General features: G+C 54.2%; 3 protein-coding genes across 3 annotated transcripts in view; 1 reads left to right on the top strand and 2 right to left on the bottom strand.

The window, feature by feature from the left end:
• The window catches only part of ZMYM3 (zinc finger MYM-type containing 3), a 31,839-nt gene extending 11,551 nt beyond the window's left edge, over window positions 1–20,288 (top strand). Inside the window, 22 exon segments of the mRNA XM_032702494.1 lie at window positions 352–602; window positions 604–644; window positions 1,074–1,251; window positions 1,674–1,886; window positions 2,460–2,610; window positions 3,174–3,289; window positions 6,766–6,852; window positions 7,180–7,330; window positions 7,912–8,084; window positions 8,512–8,677; window positions 12,417–12,475; window positions 13,026–13,194; window positions 13,783–13,898; window positions 14,054–14,228; window positions 14,722–14,868; window positions 15,663–15,766; window positions 16,156–16,324; window positions 16,446–16,597; window positions 17,041–17,155; window positions 18,046–18,300; window positions 18,387–18,504; window positions 18,920–20,288. Of these exon segments, the coding sequence (XP_032558385.1) occupies window positions 352–602; window positions 604–644; window positions 1,074–1,251; window positions 1,674–1,886; window positions 2,460–2,610; window positions 3,174–3,289; window positions 6,766–6,852; window positions 7,180–7,330; window positions 7,912–8,084; window positions 8,512–8,677; window positions 12,417–12,475; window positions 13,026–13,194; window positions 13,783–13,898; window positions 14,054–14,228; window positions 14,722–14,868; window positions 15,663–15,766; window positions 16,156–16,324; window positions 16,446–16,597; window positions 17,041–17,155; window positions 18,046–18,300; window positions 18,387–18,504; window positions 18,920–19,118 (3,305 nt within the window). The 3' untranslated portion in view covers window positions 19,119–20,288.
• LOC116794122 (gap junction alpha-3 protein-like) lies at window positions 20,282–22,380 on the bottom strand. The gene is given in 10 exon segments (XM_032702504.1): window positions 20,282–21,081; window positions 21,083–21,123; window positions 21,126–21,206; window positions 21,209–21,263; window positions 21,265–21,397; window positions 21,399–21,488; window positions 21,490–21,554; window positions 21,557–21,621; window positions 21,624–21,714; window positions 21,717–22,380. Coding segments are annotated over 10 exon segments (720 nt in total). The 5' UTR covers window positions 21,750–22,380; the 3' UTR covers window positions 20,282–21,015.
• A 114-nt stretch (window positions 22,381–22,494) lies between these two features.
• On the bottom strand, window positions 22,495–23,496 carry GJB1 (gap junction protein beta 1). The gene is given in 9 exon segments (XM_032702503.1): window positions 22,495–22,719; window positions 22,721–22,885; window positions 22,887–23,137; window positions 23,140–23,185; window positions 23,188–23,223; window positions 23,225–23,255; window positions 23,257–23,327; window positions 23,330–23,407; window positions 23,410–23,496. Coding segments are annotated over 9 exon segments (837 nt in total). The 5' UTR covers window positions 23,488–23,496; the 3' UTR covers window positions 22,495–22,638.
• Between the last annotated feature and the right edge of the window lie 1,011 nt (window positions 23,497–24,507).

The raw sequence follows: 24,507 nt of genomic DNA, 5'->3' as shown, positions 1-24,507 counted from the left end.
TGTGTGTTGCTCTTTTATTGCCTGCCTGTGCTGTTCCTTTAAGGTCTGCTGGCTCTTGGAGGGTTTTCTGCTATAAAAGTTCACACTTTGGGCTTCTGCTCAACCTTGACATATCATGACTTCCTAAAGAGGAATTGTTCTTAAGCCCAGTTTGCTTAAAGACCTCTTGATTCATCTCCAGTTCCAACAGAATTTCTTTGAAGGGTCCTTTTATCATTCCACCCAGACAAGTACAAAGTACGTAGAGGGGCTCCAGAAAGGTGACCCAGAAAGTCCCAGCATGTGTCTCATGGCAGAGTTTCTCAGTCCCTAATGAGGGATTTCTGTGCCTCTTCCTCTGCTGCTTTGCAGTTCCAGTGTCTGACGAAGACTCTGATGCAATGGTGGATGATCCCAACGACGAGGATTTCGTTCCTTTCCGCACGCGGCGCTCGACCCGCATGTCCCTGCGCACCCAGATGGCCCAGCGAGCCGCCCGCTCCACCTTCACCAAGATGACCTGTGCCAACTGCAGGACCCCCCTGCAGAAGGGCCAAACTGCCTACCAGCGCAAAGGGCTTCCTCAGCTCTTCTGCTCCAGCTCCTGCCTCACCACCTTCTCAAAAAAAACCGCCTGGCAAGAAGATATGCACCTTCTGCAAAAAGTGTGTGTTCATTCCCCTTTCCTCAGTGCTCCCATGCTCATGACCCCGTTCACCTGCTCCACAGCTCTGCCTGCCAGTCCCCTTCCTATGGCCCTCATTCACCCACATCATCCTGCCCACTGCCAGCTGCTGCCCCATGTCTTCCTTCACACACTGCATATCCCATGCTCCCTACACCCCCTTCACATTATTACCATTCCCTGCCTGTCCCCAGACTCAGTGCCCCATATTCCAACCTCCTCTCAAAACAACCTCCTGCATGCTCCGTCTTCAGACACCACTCCTCTGGGCCAGGACAGAAGCTGCTGTGAGACAGTTCTTGCCAACTTTTTGGGACCAGAAAGTCCTGTGTGTTGCAGTGGGCCATCCTATCCCTTTGTGGCAGGACTCAAGTGTCCCTGCACTAACACATCCCCTCCTGATCCCCAGGGAGATCTGGAACACCAAGGACTCTGTGGTTGCCCAGATTGGTTCAGGTGGCTCTTTCCACGAGTTCTGCACCTCTGTCTGCCTTTCCCTCTACGAGGCCCAGCAGCACAGACCAGCACCTCAGTCTGCAGATGCCTCGGACACCAGCCGCTGCAGTGTTTGCCACAAACCTGGCGAGGTAAATAAATCCCTTGTCCTTCCCCTGCCCTGGATGAGGTGCTTGGGACCTGCAGCATTTCGCCCTGCCTGGGACCAGGGCATTAGCCAGGTTTTCCTGTGGTGTGAGGCTTCAGCCCCTGAGCTGTCTTGGGCTCACTCCCAGGTCTTTTTGTGTTACTGTAAACCAGTCCTTATTTTAGCAGAAGGAAGGAGGCTTCTGCTTCTCCCCACCCTGAAGCTCACTGCTTCCTACCACTCTGCTCTCCCAGTTGCTCCACTGACGTTTGGCAAGGGAGGCCACCCTCAGTCCACACCAGCTTCCAGTATGGCATTTGCCCAAGTCTCAGCCTGTTATCCCAAGGGCTGTGGCAGCAGTGGTACAGCTGCATTGGAAGGAGGCCCCTGATGGTTTGGGGAGTGACAGCAGTGATGTCTCTGCAGATCCAGCACGAGGTCAGCAACGGGAGCGTGGTTCACCGCATCTGCAGTGACGCCTGCTTCACCAAGTTCCGGGCCACCAAGGGGCTGAAGACAAACTGCTGTGACAACTGTGGACTTTATATCTACAACAAGGGCTTGCCCCTGGAGTACCTCTTCCACGAAGGCCAGCAAAAACGGTTTTGCAACTCTACGTGTCTCAACAGTTACAAGAAGGTGTGTGGATCAGCTGCCTGGAGTGGGGGGGGGGTCTCTGCAGGCACACAGCTCCCTAGCTTGGTGTGGCACAGGGAACTTTATGCAATGACAGGTGATTCAAATCCCCTTGGTCTTTTATTACTGACAAAGTATTTAAAAGATTTCTGTGGAGAAACTTTGAAGCAGGCAAACAGAATGAATTTATTCTGCATGAGGCCCATCTTGGACCCAGGGATGGGTCAGGCAGTCAATAAGCTGGACTGTGCAGTGACACTGGCATATACAGTTAGCATGATTCTGTTGGATATGTTCCTCTGTGACCTGAGCAGGCTTCACTTAACTGTCTCAATGGGATTGCCAAGCTCTGTATTCTTGCCAGGCTACCCTTAAAATGAGAAGTTGAAGTGCTAAAGGCAACCTTTTTTGCTACCACCACCTGAACCTGCAGACTATGAGCCTAGTTCTGGCACCAGCTGGTCACTGCAGAAGAGCAGTCCTGTGGCGGATACAGATGTGGGGTGGGATGTGAGGGTTGGACCTTGCTGGCTGTGATAGTCTCCCTGGCAGCTCTGTTTTGCTCTGTGCTTGCAGAAGAACACTCGGGTCTACCCCTGCATGTGGTGCAAGACGCTGTGCAAGAACTTTGACATGCTGCCCAACGTGGATCGCAGTGGCAAGATGGGCCTGTTCTGCTCCATTTGCTGCACTACCTCCCACAAAGTGAAGCAGTCAGGCTTAGTTGGTAAGAGCACCTACACAGAGGGAATCAGTCATATCTCCACTCTAACTCCTTCCTTAGCTTTATTTATTGCTTGTGGATGGGACTGAAAAGAAGATGTGTTGCTTGCCTGGGGAGGAATCCAGTGAGACCAGGGGAAGGAGATGTGGATACGGAGGAACCCTTGCAGAATGCAAACATCTTAATATGGAGGGTAGTGTACATTGCTGTTCTTGAGAATATAGGGGCAGCTGTAGTGCTGGGCTGTGCTGGCATTGCCCCTTCCGTTACATGGAGTACCAGGGTGTCCAGGAATGAGTGTGGTCTCTGGTGCAAGTATTGCAACCTATTTTGTCCAATGTCCTATAGAGCCAGGGTCACTCCCTTGAATCCCTGTGCTCTCCATCTCTGTTTAACATTTCTGTCCTAGTAGAATCCAGTGCTCTTGGTTTCCTTGTGTTCTTGTCCCTTGCCTTTTGATAATAGCTTGTCAGACTGAGGATGAGTGAGTAGCTTGGGTGCCATCCTCAGAATCCAGTCTCACATGGTTTGCTGCTGCCCTCACCAATTCCTATCTGTTTCATCAGGTCCCCCTAGACCCTGCAGCTTCTGCAGAAAGAGCTTATCTGAACCCTGCTATTACAACAAGACAGACCGGGTTGTCTACCAGTTCTGCAGTCCCAGCTGCTGGACCAAATTCCAGGTACTGAAATATCCTTCATGCTGAGCTGGGTCACAGAGCTCATGCCTCCTTTCACACTTAGCAGAGGCTCCACCTTCCTTGAGCTCCCCCGGGAAGGTTTCCTAAGAAAGTCTCTGTGGAACACAAGAGTTGCAGTGACTGTAATTGCTCGTATCTCAGTCTTGGCCCTATCATCCCCTTCCTCCACTGGGATGAGGCAGGCTGTAATTCACTCCTGTCTGTCAGGTTATGCCCAGTGGAAGGGCAGTGCAGAGCTGTGCTGCATAAGTGGTTTGGGATGCAGTGGCCTTACAAGAGCATGAGCAAAAGCACAAGTAAGTCAGCAAAGCACGGTACACACCTGCTAGCTGGGTGGAAAGGGGCAGAGCTCCCCTCTGAGTCAGGTGTCACCAAGAAATATAAGCCTTCTAGAATGTATTGTCTAAAAACTTAGAGCCAGCAGGCCTGGATACCTCATGTTTGATAATCCTCGAAGGCTTGACTAGCGGTTTTTAATCTTCTGACATTAAGTTTCAGCATGTGTGAAATGTGTGTGGTATTCATAGGCAACTTGAAGGTTATTAGTTTTGTACAGTTGTCAAAGAACAGAGTAACAGCCAGGAAGACCTGGGAAACTTAGGCCAGGACGTGCGAAGTGCAACTGAGAAAACGTAGAGAATCTAGAGGTAAGAGGTAGTTACTGGCAGTTGCAGCATTTGGGTTTTGGATTTTTTTTTTTTAATTGGTTGTGGGGGCGGGGGTTTTTTATTGTTGTTGGGTTTGTTTTGGGTTTTTTTGATTGGGGTTTTTTGGTGTTCTTTTATGTATCCTTGATGTAATCCTTCGCTGAGATCACAAATAGTGTTGGTAGTGTAGCTGTAGAGTTTTTACAGACTTCACAAGACTAGAATTATAGAAGCATTTCAGTTGAAAGAGACCTTTAAATATCATCTAGTCCAGCCTCTGCAGTGAGCAGGTACATCTTCAACTAGGTCAGGTTTTTCAGAGCCCTGTCCAACCTGACCTTTGAATATTTATAAGGATGGGGCATCTACCACCTCTCAGGGCAACCTGTGCCAGTGTTTCACCATCCTCATTGTGAAAAACTTCTTTATGGTTAATCTAAATCTACTCTCTTTTAGTTTAAAACTATTACCCCTTGTGCTAAAATGTGTGTCCTCTTATATCTTTCTTATAAGTATTGAAAGGCCACAATAAGGTCTCCCCAGAGTGTTCTCTTCTCCAGGCTGAATAACCCCAGCTTCCTCAGCCTGTTGAGGCAGAAGAGCTGTTCCAGCCCTCTGGTCGTTTTCGTGGCTTCCTCTGGGCTCACTCCAACAGGTCCATGTCCTTCCTGTGCTGGGGACCCCAGAGCTCACCAGAGTGGAGGAGGCACAGAGTCACCTCTCTAGACCTGCTGGTCATGCTTCTTTTTGGGCAGCCCAGGGTACAGTTGGCTCCCTGGGCTGTGAGCTCATGTTGCCAGCTCATGTCCAGCCTCTCATCCACCAGCACCCCCAAATTCTTCTTGGCAGGGCTGCTCTTGATCTGTTCATCCTCCATCCTGTACTGACACTGGAGTTGCCCCGACCCAGGTGCAGCACCTTGCACTTGGCCTGGTTGAACCTCATGAGGTTCCCATGGGCCACTGCTCAAGCTTGTCCAGGTCCCTCTGGATGTCGCTCTGTCCCTCAGGCTTGTCAACTGCATGACTCAGCTTGGTGTCATCTCCAAACTTCCTGAGGATTCTCTCAATCCACTATGTCATCGATGAAGATATTAAACAGAACTGGTCCCAGTATGGATCCCTGAGGGACACCACTTGTCACCGATCTCCATCTGGACACTGAACCATTGACCACTACCGTCTGTGCAACCATCCAGCCAATTCCTCATCCAGTCCACCCAGCAAATCCATCTCTCTCCAATTTAGAGAGAAGAATGTTGTGGGGGATTGTGTCAAAGGCCTTACAGAGGTCCAGAGAGGTGGCATCCATAACTCTCTGCTTCTCCACTGATGTAGTCACTCCACTGAGGAACTAGGTTAGTCAGGCAGGACTTGCCATTGGTGAAGCCGTGCTGGCTGTCTTGAATCACCTCCTTGTTCTCCATGTGCCTTTGCAGAGCTTCCAGAAGGGTCTGTTCCAGGCACAGTGGTGAGGCTGACAGGTTGGTGGTTCCCAGCGTCCTCCTTTCTGCCCAATTGAGAAATGGTTGCAATGTTTCCCTTCTTCCAGTTACCTGAGACTTCACCAAGTCACCTAACTTGAATTATTGCCATGTAAAACCAGCATTGTACCATATGAGTAAACCAAGGCATAACCTGGATTAGGAACTGTCTTGCTGGCAGATCTCAGAACACACTTGTCAAACTAAAACAGCTGAAGAGAATGTTTCAAGATGGTTTCTTGGGGATCAGTATTAAGCTTGGCTTAATACCAATCAACGGAGTTCAACGTTTTCATCAGTCATTTGGCAATAAAGTCAAAGTAAGCATAATAAATGTTGCAGATGAAACGAAAACTGGTGACCTTAGCCCATGCTGAAGCCAGGGCAGTCACAGAAAGCAAAGAAATTGGATTGACTGACAAGGCTGGTTCCTCCTAAACTGCTTAAATACAGTTCAGTGTAAGATCCTGTGTCAGCCTTACTCAAGTAGTGTGGGGATGCAAGTCCTGGGAAAGTAAGCATTTTGAAAAGACCTTGGGATTACAGCAGATAAGCTGTTCAGTATGAGTGTCTCAGTTTACAGCCACAGAGGGAAGGATTAATTAAGTTCTTGCAAGCAGAAGCAGAAGAACATGGAGTTAAAGTTGGAGGGCTAGGGACCAAAAAGCTATCTAGAATGTTGGACAGATAGGAAATATTTTCCAATGTCCACTTTATTTTCAATATTGCAGAAAACTTGGAAGTATCCTGAAAAAAAAGAAAGCCAACATAAAAATTACATTTGGGCTTGTAAAATGCTTGTACTGAGGCACTTGCTGAATGCCTTATCTGAGGTTATAAGAAAGAAAACCAAGAAGATGACTTTATTAATAAATAGATCCTTGTGGACGAGACAGCAAATGCTAAATGGTTATTTAATCTAGCAGAAGGTGGAATGAGAAAGGCTGCTTGAATTCTGAAACTCCATTACCTTGAAAATAGAAACCAAGCAGCTGTGCTTCAGGAACTTTTAGAGAAGAAGTTGTAGAGCCCCCATCCCTTGATGTTTTCAAATCCAGTGGGGTGGCAGCTTGAAAGCTTGCCTTCCTGAGAAGAGCTGGATCCAGCACATTGGAAGCAAAGTGAAATTGCTGTCAAGAATCTGCTCTCCAGGAGCTTGAGACATGATCTGGTGGACTGACTGAGTCACCAACGGTGGCATCAGGTCTGAGTGGGGCTGGGTGGGCTGCTTGTGACTGTGGAGAAGACAGGCAGTGGTGGCAGTGAGAATCAGATGTCCACTGCCCTCCATGTGCCTCTCCCTCCATGAGCTGTCTCTTCTCCTGCAGCGCACCAGCCCGGAAGGTGGGATCCACCTCAACTGCCATTACTGCCACAATCTTTTCAGCGGGAAGCCAGAGATCCTAGACTGGCAGGTGAGGACTTTCCCCGGGGGAATATTGAGTTGGAGGCCAACACTGGTGAGAGCTGCAGGGCTCCTTCATCTCTCTACTCAAAGCAGAGCTCCTCCTGTGCCAGTTCTCTGAAAGCCTTGGCTGCAGAGATGTGCCTGGAGACTGTGCCGAGTGCTGCACTCCTGGAGTTCAGCAGGATGTCGGAAGGGCAGGAGGAGACCACTTCTGCCAAACCCTGTGCCAGGAGAGCTGGGGAGTTGACTCAGCCCTGTAGTCTTCTCCTGCTTCCTTGAGAAGTGTGGGAACCTCCTGCCAGCCTGGCTGACCTGGCAGCGGTCTCTTTGGCAGGACAAGGTGTATCAGTTCTGCTGCAAGGATTGCTGCGAGGACTTCAAGCGGCTGCGTGGGGTGGTGTCCCAGTGTGAGCACTGCAAGCAGGAGAAGCTGCTGCATGAGAAGATCCGTTTCTCTGGAGTGGAGAAGAACTTCTGCAGCGAAGGTACTTGGGGAAGGCATGGGAAAGGCAGAGCCCCCATGCCAGCCCATGCTGGGGGAGGAGAAGAGAGCATGGAGAGGAACAGAGGGGAGATTGTCTTAGCCAGGCCCTGGGGCAAGAGCCTTGCCGTGCAGTGAAGGGAGGACTGTTGTGGGGATGGCTTGCTGTCCAGCCAGGCCCTAGGGCTAGATCTTTACCATTCATTGTGTCCTTGGGGAGGGCCTTCTCACAGCTTTTCTCTCTCTGGGGGCTGGGGAGACAGCAGGTGGCAGCTCCGCTCCTCCTGTCATCATGCACTTCTACGCTCTTGCGTCTGGGCTGGCCTGACCTGGCCTTGCCCTGCCTGCTGGGTTCCTGCACACAGGAGGTTGGAGTCAGACTCTTCCTAGAAGCATGGAGGTGAGAGATGGCAAGTCCCCATGAGGTCCCATCTTATCCCAGCCCCAGGGGCCAGTGCTGGATTGTTCCCTACAGTGTGTTGCGTGTGCTCTGTTGTCTCCGCAGACCTGGATTTTGGTCATGTTTGGGTCAGGGAGGCCCCCAGTTCATCCTGGGAAGGTTTCACTCCTATTGTTTCTCCGCAGGGTGTGTGCTTCTTTACAAACAGGATTTCACCAAGAACCTGGGCCTGTGCTGCATCACCTGCACCTACTGTTCTCAGACCTGCCAGCGGGCGGTCACCGAGCAGCTGGAGGGCAGCACCTGGGACTTCTGTAGTGAAGACTGCAAAAGCAAATACTTGCTCTGGTACTTCAAGGTCAGTATTGGCACTGGCAGCTTGTGCTAAGTGCTGTGGTGGGCACGGCACCCAGATAAGTGGGCATTGCACTGAGGAAGTTCGCACTGCTGGAGTCTGGCTGGCACTGCTGCGGAGAACCTGGCACTGCTGGAGTCCTGCCTGGCAATGACGGGACACTGCTACGGGGAAGCTCACGTAGCTGGAGTCCCCAGCTGATCCTGCCAGACAGAGCACTGCACTGAGGAAGCTCACAGTGCTGGATCCGCGGCTAGTGCTGCTGTGAGAAGTTCGCACCGCTGGAGTCCCTGGCTGGCACTGGCAGGGCACTGCTGTGGGGAAGCTCACAGCACCTTGCTATGTGCACCTTTCACTGGAGAGTTGTGTTGCACTCGGAGGGGGTGTGGTTAGTTACTCGTTGTTTCTCTCCTGCTGATGCGGGCTTTAGGCAGCTCGGTGCCATGCCTGCAAGCGTCAGGGGAAGCTGCTGGAAACCATCCACTGGCGGGGGCAAATCAAACACTTCTGCAACCAGCAGTGTCTGCTGCGATTTTACAATCAACAGAACCAGCCCAACCTGGACACGCAGAAGGGGCCCGAGAGCCTGCTGAACAGTGAGTAGGAGGGAGGGAGGGGACCTGCATAGCTCAGTCTGAGAGACACAGGGAAGACTGAACAGCAGGGGTGGAAACTTCCTGCTTGGGACTGGAGGAGACGCTAGGGAACAATCCTGCACTGGCCCTTGGGGGGGAAAGGACGGAGTGGGACCTAATGGGCTTCTCCATCTCTAACATCTATGGTTCTATGACACACAGGGCCCAGACGGGAGGAGCCGGTGCCAGCGTGCTGCCTGTAGCTCACACTCTTAGCGAGGATACTCAGGGATTTAACATCCTCAAGTTGCCAGCGGAGAGCTCGATTTACAGGGTTAGGGGACAGCGTGGTTTGGCATGACAATCCACCTGCAGCCCCACACCACCTCCGAGCTGTGACCTTCTCAGATCTCATAAGATAATCTGGATTGGGCCAGGTCAGTGCTTGGATGGGAAGCATTCAAGGACAAAGAAGGGTGCTGCAGGAAGTGGTGCTGGTGACGCTGTAGGTGGGCTCTCCTCAGCCAGAGCTGAACCTAGAACGGTCCTGAGGGAGCACTGAGCTGCTGGAGGCACTCTTGTCTTGTGATGTTAGATTGGAGTCCTGCCATTTACCCAAAGTTCACTGCAGCTTTGGGGAATTGCCAACCCTGTCCCCCAGATAATCCCATTCTGCATCCATGGAGTTCCAGCTGGAGAGGAGATTTTCGCTGCCTGTTGCCCCATTTCCTATCATTAACTTGAGCCAGTTGCTTATGCAAGATTGCAAAGTGCTTTGGGATCCCTCAGGATGGAAGGTGCTCGTAGTGAGTGACAAGACATCGCTCGGCCCTTGGACTTTTGCATAATCTCATTGTGCTTGGTCTGGTGTAGGCCACGATGTCCTTGGTAATCTGTGGGATCTAGTTAAGATGCCTGCAGTTTATGGTGGGACTTGCTTCAGTGTATCAAGCTCCAACACATACCTGCGCTGCAGATTCAGGGCTTTGCTGCCTTCCCTGGGATTTCGTGAAGTGTAAAACCCTGGCTAGGGTGTGCCAAGGAGGGGAAACCAAGACAAGGACCTTCATGTGAGAGACCTCATCCTCCATCTCCAGACTCCTGTGGTTCCTCTCCTGTGGGCTGATTGTAAGATGGGGGAAGCTCTGGATGTCGCTGCTGCTTAGATAGCAAAGCAGAGCTGCTTCTCCAGAAGCAGCAGGTTCCCCCAGCTAGGGGAGTCCCAACCTGCCTTCCAAGAGCCACATTCCATAAAAAGCTGTGTGAGGTGACAGCTCAAGTGGCAGGACACTGGAGTGACCTGGATAAGGAACTGTTGGTTTCTGCTGGCACAAGGGTGCCCATGGGAAGTCTGCTTGATGGTTTACAGTGTTCTGCTGCCCAGGAAAAGAAGAGATGTTAAACTTGCTAGTTCCTGTAGCTCACCAAGTGATTCCACAGCCCTAGCCATCCTGTTGCATTTGTCCTCTGCTTTCAAGGCATGTCACTTGTGAGGAACCAATAACACTGCTTTTACAACACAGGCACAGTGGGCAAACTCTGCCTGCAGAGGGAACCATGTTTCACATTGTTTAGCCATTGGACCTTGCTACTTGGAGCCATGGATCACAAGACTCAGAAGTACCTTCTCCACCACCAACAACCACGAGAGTCTCAGGCCTCCTGTACCACATCTCTGGAGAGCTCCAAGAACTTTGCTTCTTGGTATGTGGGGCATCACCCTTCACTGTGCCACAGCTGCCTCTCTGTGCCCCCTGTGAGGACTCTGAGGGAGCCAAGGAAAAGCCCTTCATCAGTAGTGAGTGCTCAGCTGAGCACAAGCTCCAGGCTGCCCCAGCAGCTGCTGTGCTTGGTGAATGCTGCTGGTAGCACTGGGCCCTCTGTGTGTTCTGGCACACCCAGATGTGGGATAGCCATGGACACCCTTGCCCCAGGACTGTGGCATACTGCTGAGTTTGCAAAGGAAGGGTGCTGGAGCCAAGGACCTGCTTACACAGAGAGCTTTCCAGCCCACTGTGCTGTGCAGGGGATTTGAGGAGGAGCAGCTTGTCAGCTCATGATGAGGAACAGCTTTGCCTGGTGCAGTCAGGGTGTCCTGTGGACCTGGCAGCTGCATCGCCAGCTCACAAGGGACTGCCTGGATTTCAGGCCCATCGTGGGCAGAGCTGTTGACTACTTGGTTATTCTGTTGCAGCCAGTGGTTGCCTAGAACCCTTAATTCCCGTGACCCAATGGCTGCTACCAGCTTAGTGATCTTGAGACTGCTTGTTGCTGATCATATAAGCAGCTATTCTTTTGCTGGAAACAGTCCATGTAATGCAGGATTGAGGAGCTTCTGCTACAAAACTGTGCTCAGACACTTCCAAGGGGAACTGGCTCTGCACAGGGCTGACCAACTGGAGAGGGTAGAGGGTCAGAAGTCACTGTTGGGGCAGGCAATGCCTTGACAGCTTTTTGTTGGTACTGGGATGAGAGTAAAGAACAAGCCACAGTTTTCCTGGAAGCCTAGACACATAGAGCTTTGTGGCAGGAGAATCCTGTTTTCTTAGTCCTAAATCATTGGCCTGTGGGGCAATCATGTTTGCTTTTGATTCTGCTGCAGCAGAAATTCCACTCATGCACCATAGCTTGTCTTTTCTCAGTCAAACCATTGATGTTTCCTACGTGGACCTGCTGCCCATCCACTTTGGGCTGTCAGGGTGAGTTCTTGGACCCTGAGACTGCTGCAGAACCTATGGCTGAATGCTCAGCTGCAGACTAGGGAGCTTCCTCCAGCTGTAACTTGCCTGTTTCCTGCTGTGGTGGCCAGCAAGTGGAGCCTGCCAGGCCTCCAGTTGCACAAGAGCTGTCCTGCATTTCCTTAGGACAGAGGAAATCTACACAGTGCATGGTCTGTGTGTTGGACCTCTAGGAATCTGGGTCTTTCCTGAAGAGCCAGTCTGTGTGTAGGAGGTGCAAATGGACCCGCCACTGCCTTTGGGTGCTGAGACCTGCTGCTTTCCTCGCAGGTGACTCCTCCATGCATGGCCCACAGTTAGTCAGTGCTGTAGAAGGCAGATGTTTTTGGCAGCCACATGGGTAACCAGGGCTCACTGGAGGCTGAGACGAAGGTGCTCTGTTAGCTCATAGGCCTTTGAGATGGGTGCAGGTTCTCTGCAGAGCAAATGAGCTGGAATTATCATCCAAGGCAGGGTGATACTGTCACCACCTGAGAATGTCTGCCACATGCACCTCTTATCTGTAGGTGATCCCTTCTTTCCTTAGGGGAATATACTGCATCCCTAGGGCTGGGACGAAGTTGTCTCTCTGCTTTCTGGGATATCTCCTAATGCTACTGTTAGCTCTGTCACCTTCTTCCTAGGGATCTCGAAGCACTTTGCCAAGATATTTGTAGCAGGGATATGGAGGCACAGGGAGGGGCCATGGCTCGGTACAGCAAGCCAATAGGCAGAGCTGGGAATAGAGCCCTGGATTCCTCTCTCAACAAGGGGCTGGGATTTCTCCTGACCTGCTGTGACGGGGATGGGGTGGACTGCAGGTGAGCACAAAATGACATGGGAGTAACTTGATTTTGGAGTTGTAGTGTCTTCTGAGCTGCTAGGGCTAGAGATTGTGGAAACATTAACTATTCCTGGAGTGGCCAGGAGGAGTTTCTGGGGAGCCTGTCCCTGCTCTCTGACTGCTGGTACCTCCAGTCCCAGCAGTGGGACACGTTGGCCCAGGAGCTCTTGAACTCAAGAGTTGTTGCTTTCTCTTACAGGTCAGACTTCAGATCCAAAACCAGCTGTCCCTTCCCCACAGAAGACAGAGACCAACATGGTAAGATCCATTGGAGGTAGGAGTTTGCAAGATAGCACAAAGAGAGAACAGTTCTGCCATTGCTCAGGGAGATTTCGTTCTTCTACAATCAATGAATTTTAAGATGTCTGGATAGCGGGAGCTGATAAGAGCTCCTGGGGAGGGCAGTATCAGCATAAGTCCTGCAAGGGGGAAGAATAACCATTCCCCAGGAGTTGATGATGAACTCCAGAATAACCTCTGTGGCACTGGCTTCTTTTGCATGGTGTTTTTCTGTGCCTGGGTATAGTCACTGTCCCACTGTTCCCCTCTGCCCCGTGGGACAGGAGCCACCAGTGCCAGACTCCTGGCACAGCAGGGACACCACACAGGTTTGCTGCCTGCCAGGAGCAGCTTGGCAGTCCTTCGTCCAGGCCTGACCGTGGGAGCGTCCATGTGTGTGTTGGGGACTGCCAGGCCCCAGGAGGTGCTTTGGGAGTCACTCCAGCTGTAGCTGTAGGAAAGAGGTTGTAGGAAAGAGGTTGTGCTGCCTTAGCTGAACATCAACCTCCTGCTTTCTGCATTTCCTCAGCTGTCAGCAAAGGCCTCCTCAGCCCAGACATCTTCAGCTGCGCCGCCTCCCACCCCACCAGTGGTTCCAGCCACCCCTCGGAAAAACAAAGCTGCCATGTGTAAACCACTGATGCAGAACCGGGGCGTTTCCTGCAAGTTAGAAATGAAGTCCAAAGGATGTCAGACAGGTAGGAAAACAAGACATAACTGCAGGATTACAGGGGCATTTTGGAAAGGCAAGGGGCACATCCCTCCTCCAGACTGTGAATCCAGCTTGAAACGCTGCACAAAGTGTGTTTGGCACCATGCTGAGGAGTCTCTGGGCAGGTGCAGGGCACATCTGGCAGGGCTGGAGGCCGGGAGCCCATTCCCATCATCAGCAAAAGGAGAGATGCAAAGAGCACTGTAGCATGATCCCACTTCTTGTGGGACAACTCCTGTTGCTCTGGAGATTGTTAGCTTGTCCAAGGACCATCTGCTGAGTATGTTCCACTCTGTAGCTCATGCTGGGCATGTGTGTGTGGTCTCCAGCATGTGCAAGGCAACTGGACCTCTTGGCAGGGTTGCATAAGAGCAGAACTTGCACTTCTGGCTAAGGCAAGCCTCTCTTGTTGCCAGGCTTGACTTGCTGCTGATCCAGCTCTGTCCGCAAATCATAGAAGCTGGTGGCTGGAAGGGCTACAGTGCTGGATGGCTGGGGGCACGTCAGTGTGTGGCAGGGCTGGGTGGAGGAGCTTCTGGGATCAAGCTCACTGATGTACTTTTGCTCTTATCAGAGGCTGACTGGAAGCCCCAGGTGGTTGTATTGCCAATCCCCGTCCCGATCTTCGTGCCTGTGCCTATGCATATGTACTGCCAGAAAGTACCTGTGCCTTTCTCCATGCCTGTCCCGGTAAGCAATGCACTTCATTTACTCCTGTTCTCCTGGTGTCTTGATCCTGCCTTGCTGCAACCTCTCTTCTTCTCTGTTTATCCTCTTCTCCTGCCTCTGCTTTTGTGTCAATCTGCTGAGTGTCAGTTTTCTGCTTGGTGTACTGCTGTCTACAGGTGCCTGTGCCAATGTTCCTGCCCACCACCCTGGAAAGCACAGAGAAGATTGTGGAGACCATTGAGGAACTGAAAGTGAAGATCCCCTCCAATCCCCTGGAAGCTGACATCCTGGCCATGGCTGAAATGATTGCAGAGGCTGAGGAACTAGACAAGGCCTCCTCGGACCTGTGTGGTAGGTTCTGCCATGGCTTGGTCTGGCCCAACAGCTGGGATCAAGGGGGGTTTGCTGGCTCTTGGAGCTAAAACACCTGCCTGGATTGCAGCTCTCCAAAGCCTCTCAAAAAAGGAAGCAGGGAATAACAATTCCTCGGCTTCTGCTGAGGAGCTACCAAAAGGGAAGAGCTGCAGCAGGGAGCACTGTCTGCCGCTTTTGGGGGTGCCAGTCTTGTGGCACTGTTGGTTTTTTCAGGTGGCTGTTCAGGCTCTTTCCTAAAGCAGCTTACTAGCTAGAAAACTAGCAGTGCTGACCCTCACCCCCAGTGATGAGGGTTGTGGCTGGGGAGGTGACAAGCATCCAATGTCTTGCTGTCCAGAGAAAGCTGGGCAGTGCAGGTGTCGTGGGGCTGCTCTGAGCACAGGACTGTGCTGCACGCAGGGAACCCAACTTCATTTCCCAACTGTCACAGGGAAAACAGTTGGGTTTATGAACTGCTTTTGCCTTGCAGACCTGGTGAGTAACCAGAGTGCAGAGGGTCTCCTGGAGGACTGTGATCTGTTCGGACCAGCACGGGACGATGTGTTGGCTATGGCTGTCAAGATGGCAAATGTCCTCGATGAGCCGGGCCAGGATCTGGAGGCTGACTTCCCTAAGAGTAAGAGCTGGGGGAAGCAGGTGTGCAGGGCTGCTCGTGCTGCAGCAGGGTCCTCCCAGTGCCCTCAGCCAACTGTTGCCAGCAGCTCTAAGAGCTCTGTGAATTTACCTCGCCATGTCCTCTGACTGACCAGGCCTAGGGCTGAGCCTTGCAGATGACTGCTTGCAGCAAGGGTGAGGGGACCACCACTTCTGAAGGAGTGTGTGTTTGTCTAGACTAACTTACCTGGTGAGAACATAGGTCTGCAGAGAAGGGAGAATGAGAAACTGGTTTTAACAGCACAGAGAGCAGGGCAGCAGCACTGGTGTGCTTATGGATGATGATTCCAGAGGAGCCAGCAAGGCAAGATACCTGGACAAAGCATGACATCCTGGAAATGGTAGAATTGCTGAATGTCCATTATCAGGCAGAAGGTGGAAGAGGAGGCAGGGACTCTCAGGAGCACAGCAGTGCTGGGCAGGGTGGTAGCAGCAAAGGATAGAATTGAGGTGCCTGTGCCAGACTGTCCACAGTACTGGCCTGGTACAAGGGCATTAGGAACGTTCCTCAGCTTTGAAAAACAAGCAAACAAAAAACTGTCAGAGGGGGAAAATGTGGGGCTCTGGTTATTCTGAGAGAGCTTAGCATCATCTGCCAGAAACATATTTCCTTTGTTGTGCTATGGCTAAAAGTTCATGCGAGACAGTGGTGGAGGGTGTGAAGTGTTCTTGCTTTATCTTGCTGTAAAACACTTGTCAGTGCAGGGAACAGGATGAGAAGTCTCAGCTGAACTCTCTGCCTCTGTTTCCTTTCAGACCCTCTAGACATCAACCCCAGTGTGGACTTCCTCTTTGACTGTGGGCTGGTGGGACCAGATGATGTGTCCACAGAGCAAGATCTGCCTCGAGCTGTCCGAAAGGTGAGCTCTCTGTGGGTGCTGCGTGCTTAAAGCTCTTTGGGCTTGGAGCTGCCATCTGGGATGTAGGAGGTGAAATGTGCCAGAGGCTTTGGTGTGCTGGGGAGGTTGTGCCCTCTCCCCTCTGAACATGCTTGGTTTGTGGGCCACTCCTTGAATGAAAATACTTTGGAGGAGCTTTGAATGCTACAGGTCATGTGAGAACTGGTCTTGTTCCTGTGGCCATCATAACTAATGGGCCTTGTTGGCTTGGCTGTCAGCAGAAGGGTGCCTGCTGGCATGGGCACAGGCACACTGGGAGTCACACACTGCAGTCACAGGTCTGAGGGGTGACCACAACTCTTGCACCTGTCTCAGGTAGGTGCCCAGTCTCACAGTACACCTCTCTGCAGGGGCAGAAGCGCCTGGTGCTCTCTGAAAGCTGTTCCCGGGACTCAATGAGCAGCCAGCCCAGCTGTACAGTCCTGAACTACTCGTATGGAGTGAATGCCTGGAAGTCCTGGGTGCAAGCCAAGTACGCAGGAGGAGAGACCAGCAAGGGAGAGGAGCTGCGCTTTGGCCGTAAGTGCCTTGTGTGGATGCAGTGGAGTGGCAGAGACCTCCCAGAAGCTGGATCTCAGGGTGCTGAGGTGCTCCTGACCTTGCAGGCTTTTGTCTGAGGCTGCTGTGCTTGTCTCTGCAGCCAAGCCCATGAGGATCAAGGAGGACATCTTAGCCTGCTCAGCAGCTGAGCTCAACTATGGCCTGGCCCAGTTTGTCAAGGAGATAACACGGCCCAACGGGGAGCGCTATGAACCCGACAGCATCTATTACCTCTGCCTTGGCATCCAGCAGGTGAGGGAGGCCTTGCTGCCCTCCACAGACAGACTTGGGGGTCAGAACTGGTAGGGGGAGCTTTTACCCTTCATTCTACTTCCTGGGGACCCAGAGAGGCTCACTGGACTCACCTTCATTGCCTCACCCCAGGACAGCAGCCCACCTGGTTTGGCCTTTGTTTCCAAGCCCAGAGTGTAGGGTGTCAGCTGTTTCCCAGCCTTACACCCTTCTTGCACATCCTTGAGGAGGGCTGGGAGATCTCCCCAAGCTCATTCCCTTCTTCACTGCCAAGTCTCCTGTGTCATACCCCAAGGTTTTCCTTGCAGCTCTCAGAAGTGCTGCCCTGCAGCTCTGGTGGCACAAGGAAGGGTGCTCTGCACGTGTGCCCTGGGCTCTCTGGGGAGGGTTTGCACTCCAGGTGCTGCTGTATTTCTCTTGACTGTGTGTTCTGTCCTTTCTAGTACCTGCTCGAGAACAATCGTATGGTGAATATATTTACAGACCTTTACTACCTGACCTTCGTGCAGGAGCTGAACAAGTCCCTGAGCGGCTGGCAACCCACAGTCTTACCAAATAGTACGTGTCTTCTGAGTACCCTCAGTCCACCACATATACCAGTTTGTGCTCCTAGCCTGGGATCCTCTGGTCTGATTGTGTTCCCCCAGCCTCAACCCTCTTTCTTAGCATAGGCAGCACAGTCCTGCTGTGTCTTGGGGTCAGGCTGACCCAACTGACAGCAGGCCAGTGTGCTTTACGCCTCAGCAGCTTCTGTAGCCCACAGTCAGCATAGCTGGGAGCAGAGCACACATACTTTCTTTCCTGGGACAGTTTGAATCTTTGCAACACTTCACAGTGATGTCTCCACCCTTTGGCAAAGAGGATACCAACCCAGGGGGCACACTGGCACGTCTTTGTGTTCCCAGCATATGGGTGAGCCCTGCACACTGTACTAAGTCTTGACCAAGGTCGCTGTGCTGCTGCCTTGTGAATGGACTTAACTTAGAGCTCTGCAGAGGCTTTTCACGATGCTGTGATCTGAGCTGCCTTCCCTGCTGTGTCTTGTCAGTCAAAGATCCAGCCTCACCTCCACATATTGGCTGTCCCAGGCAGAGGCATTTGGCTCCAGACCTGTGTATCTAGGCAGGAGCTGGCTGTGTCTCTCCTGCCTGCTGCTTTTCCTTCATCTCTCACTGAGTGTGGTGGAGCACTGACCTGGAGATCACTCTGTGGCCATCTATAGTGATGAGCAACTAGAATTAATTTGGGTTCTTGTCTGTGGTTTGGCTGTGATCTGGGGTGGCTTGTGGCAGAGCCAGCATCTAGTTCTGCTGATGTCTCTGGAGAAGTAACCTTATGGAAAAAAAGATGTTGTGAAGTGTCAGTCTTTCACAGATTTCTGGGCAGGATGAAGGAATTGCCATAAGGCTGCTGTTGATGTGACCCGGTTCTTCCTCTGTGTGTTGCAGACACTGTTTTCTCCCGTGTCGAGGAGGAGCACCTCTGGGAGTGCAAACAGCTGGGTGTTTACTCACCCTTTGTGCTGCTGAACACCCTCATGTTCTTCAACACTAAGTTCTTCGGGCTGCAGACAGCAGAGGAGCACATGCAGCTCTCCTTCACCAACGTGGTGCGCCAGTCCCGCAAGTGCACCACTGCCCGTGGCGTGACAAAGGTGGTGAGCATCCGCTACTACGCTCCTGCCAAGCAGAAGAAAAGCCGAGGTAGGGCCTGAGGGAACATCTCTGTCCCTCCCCCTGCTTCCCCTGTTGGGATACAGCCATGATCCAGCTCTCTTCCCCCTCTGCAGATGGTGGCTCTGGAAAACGGAAGCGTGAGGAGGAGGTACCAATGTTGGAGCAGCGAGAGAACAGGATGAACCCCCTCCGATGCCCAGTCAAATTCTATGAGTTCTATCTCTCCAAATGGTGAGGCTTTCTCTGGAGAAGGGACATGTGCCATTTTGGGGCCACCACTCAGTTTTAGTGGGACCATGTGGAGTGACTGCTGCTCTCCAAATGTTTGTACATGAGCTTGAAGCCTTGCACAAGGTCTGTGCTGCATGTGTAGACCACGGTTGAGAAAATGCTTCTCTCTGGCCTCTTCCACTTCTTGCCTTTCTCCAGACTGTCAGGATTGTGCCATATGAGTCCAGGTGCTTGGGTGGTTAGGGGTTTTGGTCCTGAGCAAGGAGCTGCAGGCTCAGTTTGTGTCCTCATCCTGCTGAGTGATGAGAGGCTGTGGCAAGCCTTGAGCCCCCCTTGCTAACCATGACAGCAGGCCAGGCTGGCTGAGCCCCTGAAACTGAGACCCCCCAGGTCTGACCTTGCTCTCTCTTTGCAGCCCCGAGAGTCTGCGGAACCGCAACGATGTGTTCTACCTGCAGCCCGAGCGGTCGTGCATCGCCGAGTCCCCGCTGTGGTACTCGGTGATCCCCATGGACCGCAGCATGATGGAGAGCATGCTGAACCGCATCCTGGCCGTCAGGGAGATCTACGAGGAGCACAGTCGGCTCAGCAGCCTGGAGGATGACATGGACTAAGAGCGAGGTGCTGCTGGGCTGGCTGCGCTCCAGCCCCGGACACCCCATCTTCCTGCCTCCCGCTGCAGGGCAGGGGCCGTGCAGCACGGGGGGGGATGGTGCTGCAGCAGTGCTGTCCCTTCATCATTACCAGACTTGGACATCCCATCCTGCTTGTTACAGGCCTCCCTTACATACGTGGCCCTCATGCTCAGCTCTGCCTCCTCCTTTTGGCTGCTGGGTGAACCATCTTTCCCAGGGCCAGTTCCCATGGCACAGGGGTGGCAGAGTCCCTGGGGCACCTGCCCTCAGCTTTGTCCCCCTACCCCCAGCCCTGCCACTCCCCCCCTCCTCCCCTGCCCCAGGGCAGGAATCTCACAAGGCGGCAGTGCACCATCAGACCAGTGGCCCCAAAGCTTTTACTTCCCTCTTCCTTCATCATTCCCTCATGAGGCTGCAGGTGGTATGGCAGGAACAGTAGCTCTGCTGCTGGGGCAGGATTGTGGTTTCAAGCCAGTGGGGATGGACCACAGGCTACCTGAGAGCCGTAGGGTCGGGGGGAGGGCTTTTTCCCAGGTGTGGGAGAGGTTTAGGTTGGCTTCAGAGAGTGGAGGGAGCTGGCACTGGAACATGAGAGCAGAGATCTGGCCTTGCCATGGGGACACCTCCCTCATGTGCAGCTGAGATGTCTCTCTCGATTAGGTCAGTGTTTCATGAGTTGTCTGAAAACTGATGGAGATGGGCCTGGGTCAGTGCTGCCCCTCTTTCCCCACTGTCCCCTGTCCTGATGTAGGTCCCCTCCCCCATGCAAGGTGCCATCAATGGGAACCTCTGCTCCAGCCAGGGGCTTGGGCAACTGCTGGCAGAAACAGGGAGCTCTGCCTGGTCTCCCCCTCCCTTCCAAAGCAGCAGGCTACCACCGCCCTGCCCAGAGCAAGTCTGGCTCCAGCTGTGCCACTCCCTGCTGCCTCCTGCCCCTCCTTGTGTTCTGGTCAGTTTTATTGAGCTGTACATGGGTCTCCTGTTGAGCCTGTATATATTGTTCTGGGCCCTGGCCCGGGGCCATCTGTTCTCTGTGTCCATGTGGAGAGTGAGCCGCTCACCAGTCTTGTTGTAGTGATGCCAGGGCAGTAGGAACTAACCCTGTGTCTCTGGAAACCATTCATTTCAAATAAAGATGTGGAAAACTTTTGGCAGCCCCTAGTTTCCCACCCTGGGCAGGGTGAGCATTGCAGGAGAGCATGGCCAATGTCCCTCTGCTGCTGTACACCACACTCCTGTCCGTCCCTGCCTGCGCTGCCTGCACTTCCTACCTTGCCAGCTAGGGCATGTTGGGATGGCCCCTGACCCAGTGCCCTCTGGTGCCAGCCTGGCATGCCCTACCTGTCCCTGCCCTGCTTCACCTGACCTGTCACCTGCCCACAGGGCTGCAGCCCAACCCAACCCAACCCAGCAGTGGCCGTGCCCTGGCCATGCAGTGTGTCTGTAGGATGGACCAGTCAGAGAGCAATGCCGTGTGGGCAGAGCAGGAGTCAAGGGAGGTTGCAGTGAGTGTTTATTTGCTCCCCTATCCCAGCTTTACTCTCAGCCCTGCTGCTCCCAGGGGTGCTGGGAGCAGCTGAGCCATGTGCCCAGGGCCATGCCCAATTCTCGTGCTGGCCACGGGATCCATGCCACAGGCCCTGGTAGGGCCTGGAGACTGACCACCACTGTGGGCCACCAGTGCATCCCCCATCCCTGACCGTCCCAGCAGGCCACGTTCACACTGCCAGGTCTGCCGCTCGCATCTCCCCGTGGGACCCACCAGCCACCCCTAGCCACGCTCCCCGCCTTCTTCAGGGGTACCAGGCCGTGGGGGGATCTGCCAGCAGCCGGGGGCTGCCAACCCTGGGCAGGGTGACTGGGCCACTGCTGGGCCCTAAAGGGCCACGTGGGACTGGTTATGATGCGGGACTTGGGGCTGGCCCTGCCGGCACTTGGTGAGAACCCAGGTAGTAGATCTCCACCAGGTTGAGCAACAGGGACCGCAGGCCACCCCCAGCATGAAGAGGATTAAGATGGTCTTCTCAGTGGGCCGGGAGATGTAGCAGTTGACAGTGTTGGGGCAGGCCAGCGGCTGCCGGTGTAGAGGGGCTTCAGCTGGAACCCGTACAAGGCATACATGGCCCACAATGAAGACCACTTCCAAGAGAGCCTTGAAGACAACGTTGCAGATGTACGTCCTCAGGATGGCCCCCCGCATGCAGACCGTCCCCGTGTGTCCCCTGCAGGGAGCTGGGGCTGCCTGGGGCGCGGCCAGCCTGGCCCCGCTGCCGCCCGTGCTGCCGCTTGCTGCTGTGCTTCTCCTCCAGATGCACCAGGTGCAGATGTGCCAGGTACACAAGGCTGGGGTGGAGACAAGATAATCTGCAGGACCCAGAAGCGGAGATGGGAGATGGGGAAGGTGCTGTCAATAGCAGGGCGCTCTGGCAGCCGGGCTGCTGCGTGTCGCAGGAGAAGCCAGACAGCTCGTCACCCCAGACCGCTCAGCGGCTGCCCCCAGCACCAGGATGCGGAAGACAAAGAGGACGGTGAGCCAGACCTTCCCCACCACTGTGGAGTGCTCTCTGGGCGTTCTCCAGCAGCCAGACCCAGCAGGCTCCAGTCCCCCATGGCACACGCTGCCCTGCAAGACAGCCGCCCTCCAGACACAGCCGACCCACAGCCCACCACACCACCACCCCATCCCCCGGGTGGGCAGGAGTGCACAGACCCAACCAAGGCTGTCCTGCAGTGTCCCCATCCCAAGGGACCCCTAACCCATCACAAGGAAGGCAACAGGAGCAAAGGCCTCCAGCAGAAATCTGGGAGCACCAAGGGGATCCCTGGGGACTCCTCACCGTAGGTGGGTGTGGGGCAGAGCCCAGTGCTCCCGCGCCGTCGGCTCCTGGGATGAGGATCTGCGAGGCCCCTTCCCAGCTGGTCCCAGCTCCTCAGTGGGTGCGGACAGGTCTGCCTGGCTTTCCTCTGTCCGTTCACCCAACAGCAGGCTGTGGGTTATGGGGGGCACGAGGCAGGCTGCGTGCCCCATTGGCTTTCATTTGTGACTGGCACATGGAACAGCCACTGGGGAAACCTTTTCCTCTATTTTTGGTCTGGGCACTTTTCTAAATATATCGGGGCTGCAGGGGCTGGTGCTGGGGGAGCACAGCCCTTGGACACTGCTCAATGCACCCAGGGGTCACTGCTCCTGCAAGCTATCTACCAGGGCACCACAGCCCCAGCTCAGCCCGGGCAACTGCAGCCTCCACAGCCCCTGGTGCCACCACAAGGGCTTGGGCGCAGGAGTGGGCACCCCACACTGGCACCACAGCTCCCGGAATGCACCGGCCAGAGCAGAAAGGAGTGAGGCAGCACCTGAGAATGGAGATTTAATGGCCCAAGATGCTCTCCTGGCCATCTAGGAGAGCCCAAGTGGTGCCTGAGGAATGCTATCCTTGGGACAGGGACAGCAACAAGGCCGTGGGGTGACTGTGGGGCAGGGTCCCCCACAGTGCTGGCCCTAGCAGGCAGAGCAGCGGTCACCCTTCTCCTGCAGCCCAGAGTTGCGGCGCAGCATGTCCTTGAGGGAACCGTCCTGCTCTGCTCAGCAGCTGGTTGATCTCATTCTGCTTGTACTCGGAGGAATGCTTGTGCCCATAGAAGGAGCTCTTCCCCGACGAGGGGTTGGAGTTGTGCCGGCTCCGACGGGCACAGGCCCGCACCACCAGGTAGACCAGCTCTGCCATATTGAGGACGATGCAGATTGCTGGAGGTGACCAGCATGAAGACAGTGAAGATGGTCTTCTCAGTGGGCCGGGAGATGAAGCAGTCAACAGTTTTAGGGCAGGGATAAGCCTCGCACTTGACCAGCCGCATCATCTGTAGCCCGGTTAGAGCATGTAGAAGATGTACAATGAACACAGCCTCGAAGAGCAGCCTGAAGACCACGCTGCAGACGTACGTCCACCACAGCGAACCCGAGATGCGCATCTTGTGCTTCTTCACCTCTTCCATGTGCTTGGAATCCCGTGCCCCGTCAGTAGCAGCAGCTTCTTCTCCTGGTTGCTAGCTGGTAGGCCACGTGCATGGCTACGAGAAGGGCCGGTTGTGGTGACAAGGATGAGCTGCAGGGCCCCGACGGATGTGGGAGATGGGGAAGAAGTGGTCGTAGCAGACGCTGTTGCAGCCAGGCTGCTGGGTGTTGCAGGTGGAAGGCGGATTTCCTCATCCCCCCAGACACTCTCAGCTGCCACCACCAGCACCATTATCCGGAAGATGAAGATGGACGGAGAGCCAGAATGCGGCCGATGGCGGTGGGCGAATGGCGGTTCACCCCGCTCAGGACCGTGTAGAGCCCTGCCCAGTTCATCGTTTCTCACGTCTGCAGGAGAGAGCGGTGAGAGACGGTGTTAGGAGCAGGAAGGGCCCCTGGCTGAGAGCCACCATGTCCTGGCCCCGGTGGCAGCAGCCCTGGGAGCAACTGGCAACAGCCCTGGGAGCAACTGGCTGTCACAGCCCTGGCAGGTGGACAGCAGGATGGACAGAGAGCAGGATGGCAGAGTGGCTCCTGCTGCTGACAGGGCTCAAGGCAGCATTTTGACCAGACCAGGCAGGAGATCGTCTGGTCCTGCAGTGCCAGCTGCTCCTGCCCTGCAACCCCACGCTGGCACAGGGATCCTAACCCACAGCTGCCACCGAGGATGGCGGTGAAGATCCCACACCTCCACAGGGACCCCCAGTCTGCACCCAGTGCTGCATTCTTAGGCTAGGAATGGACCCAAGGAGCTCCATGGGCTCCTCTGCACCAGCACATCCCTTCCCTTGTCACCCCACTCCCTGTGGGAGCAGGGCCAGGGAACCCCCTATGCAGCCACACATTGTCACTCTCCCAGAACCATCCCTGCCTGGGGAGCATGAAGTGACCCTGCACTCCAAGCACAGACCCCTGCCCCACCAGAGCCTCCCACTGGCACTGAGCAGCCCCGGGAGCTGCTTCCCACCCCAACATGAGGCTGTGGGATTGGAACGTGCCCTCCAGCCACCCCTGGTGTGTAGAGTTGTGTCAACGCGTACCTGCTGGTGAGAAAGGGTCCTTGCAAGCTGCCCCCAGCGGCCCCTCTAAGGTCTCATGCCTCCCGCAGGAGAGCTCTGCTCCGCCTGCCCTCGTCTCTCTCTGCCACTGCCCTGCACTGGAAGTCATATGCTGCTTTATAAACTATTTACATACAATGGGGCCTTTATCGGCCCCTGAACAACACACTTTAGCATTCAGATCTAACGCCCTGACTTCCGCCCACCCTGGCCCAACAAAGTGCTGTGTGCTGCATTCCCGCTGCTCGGCCCCCGCACCCACTCCCACCTCCCCACCACACCCCGACCACGGGGTGCC

This window comes from Chiroxiphia lanceolata, chromosome 14 (assembly GCF_009829145.1).
Source record: "Chiroxiphia lanceolata isolate bChiLan1 chromosome 14, bChiLan1.pri, whole genome shotgun sequence".
NCBI lineage: Eukaryota > Metazoa > Chordata > Aves > Passeriformes > Pipridae > Chiroxiphia > Chiroxiphia lanceolata.
This window is presented reverse-complemented; position numbering and strand designations above follow the sequence as displayed.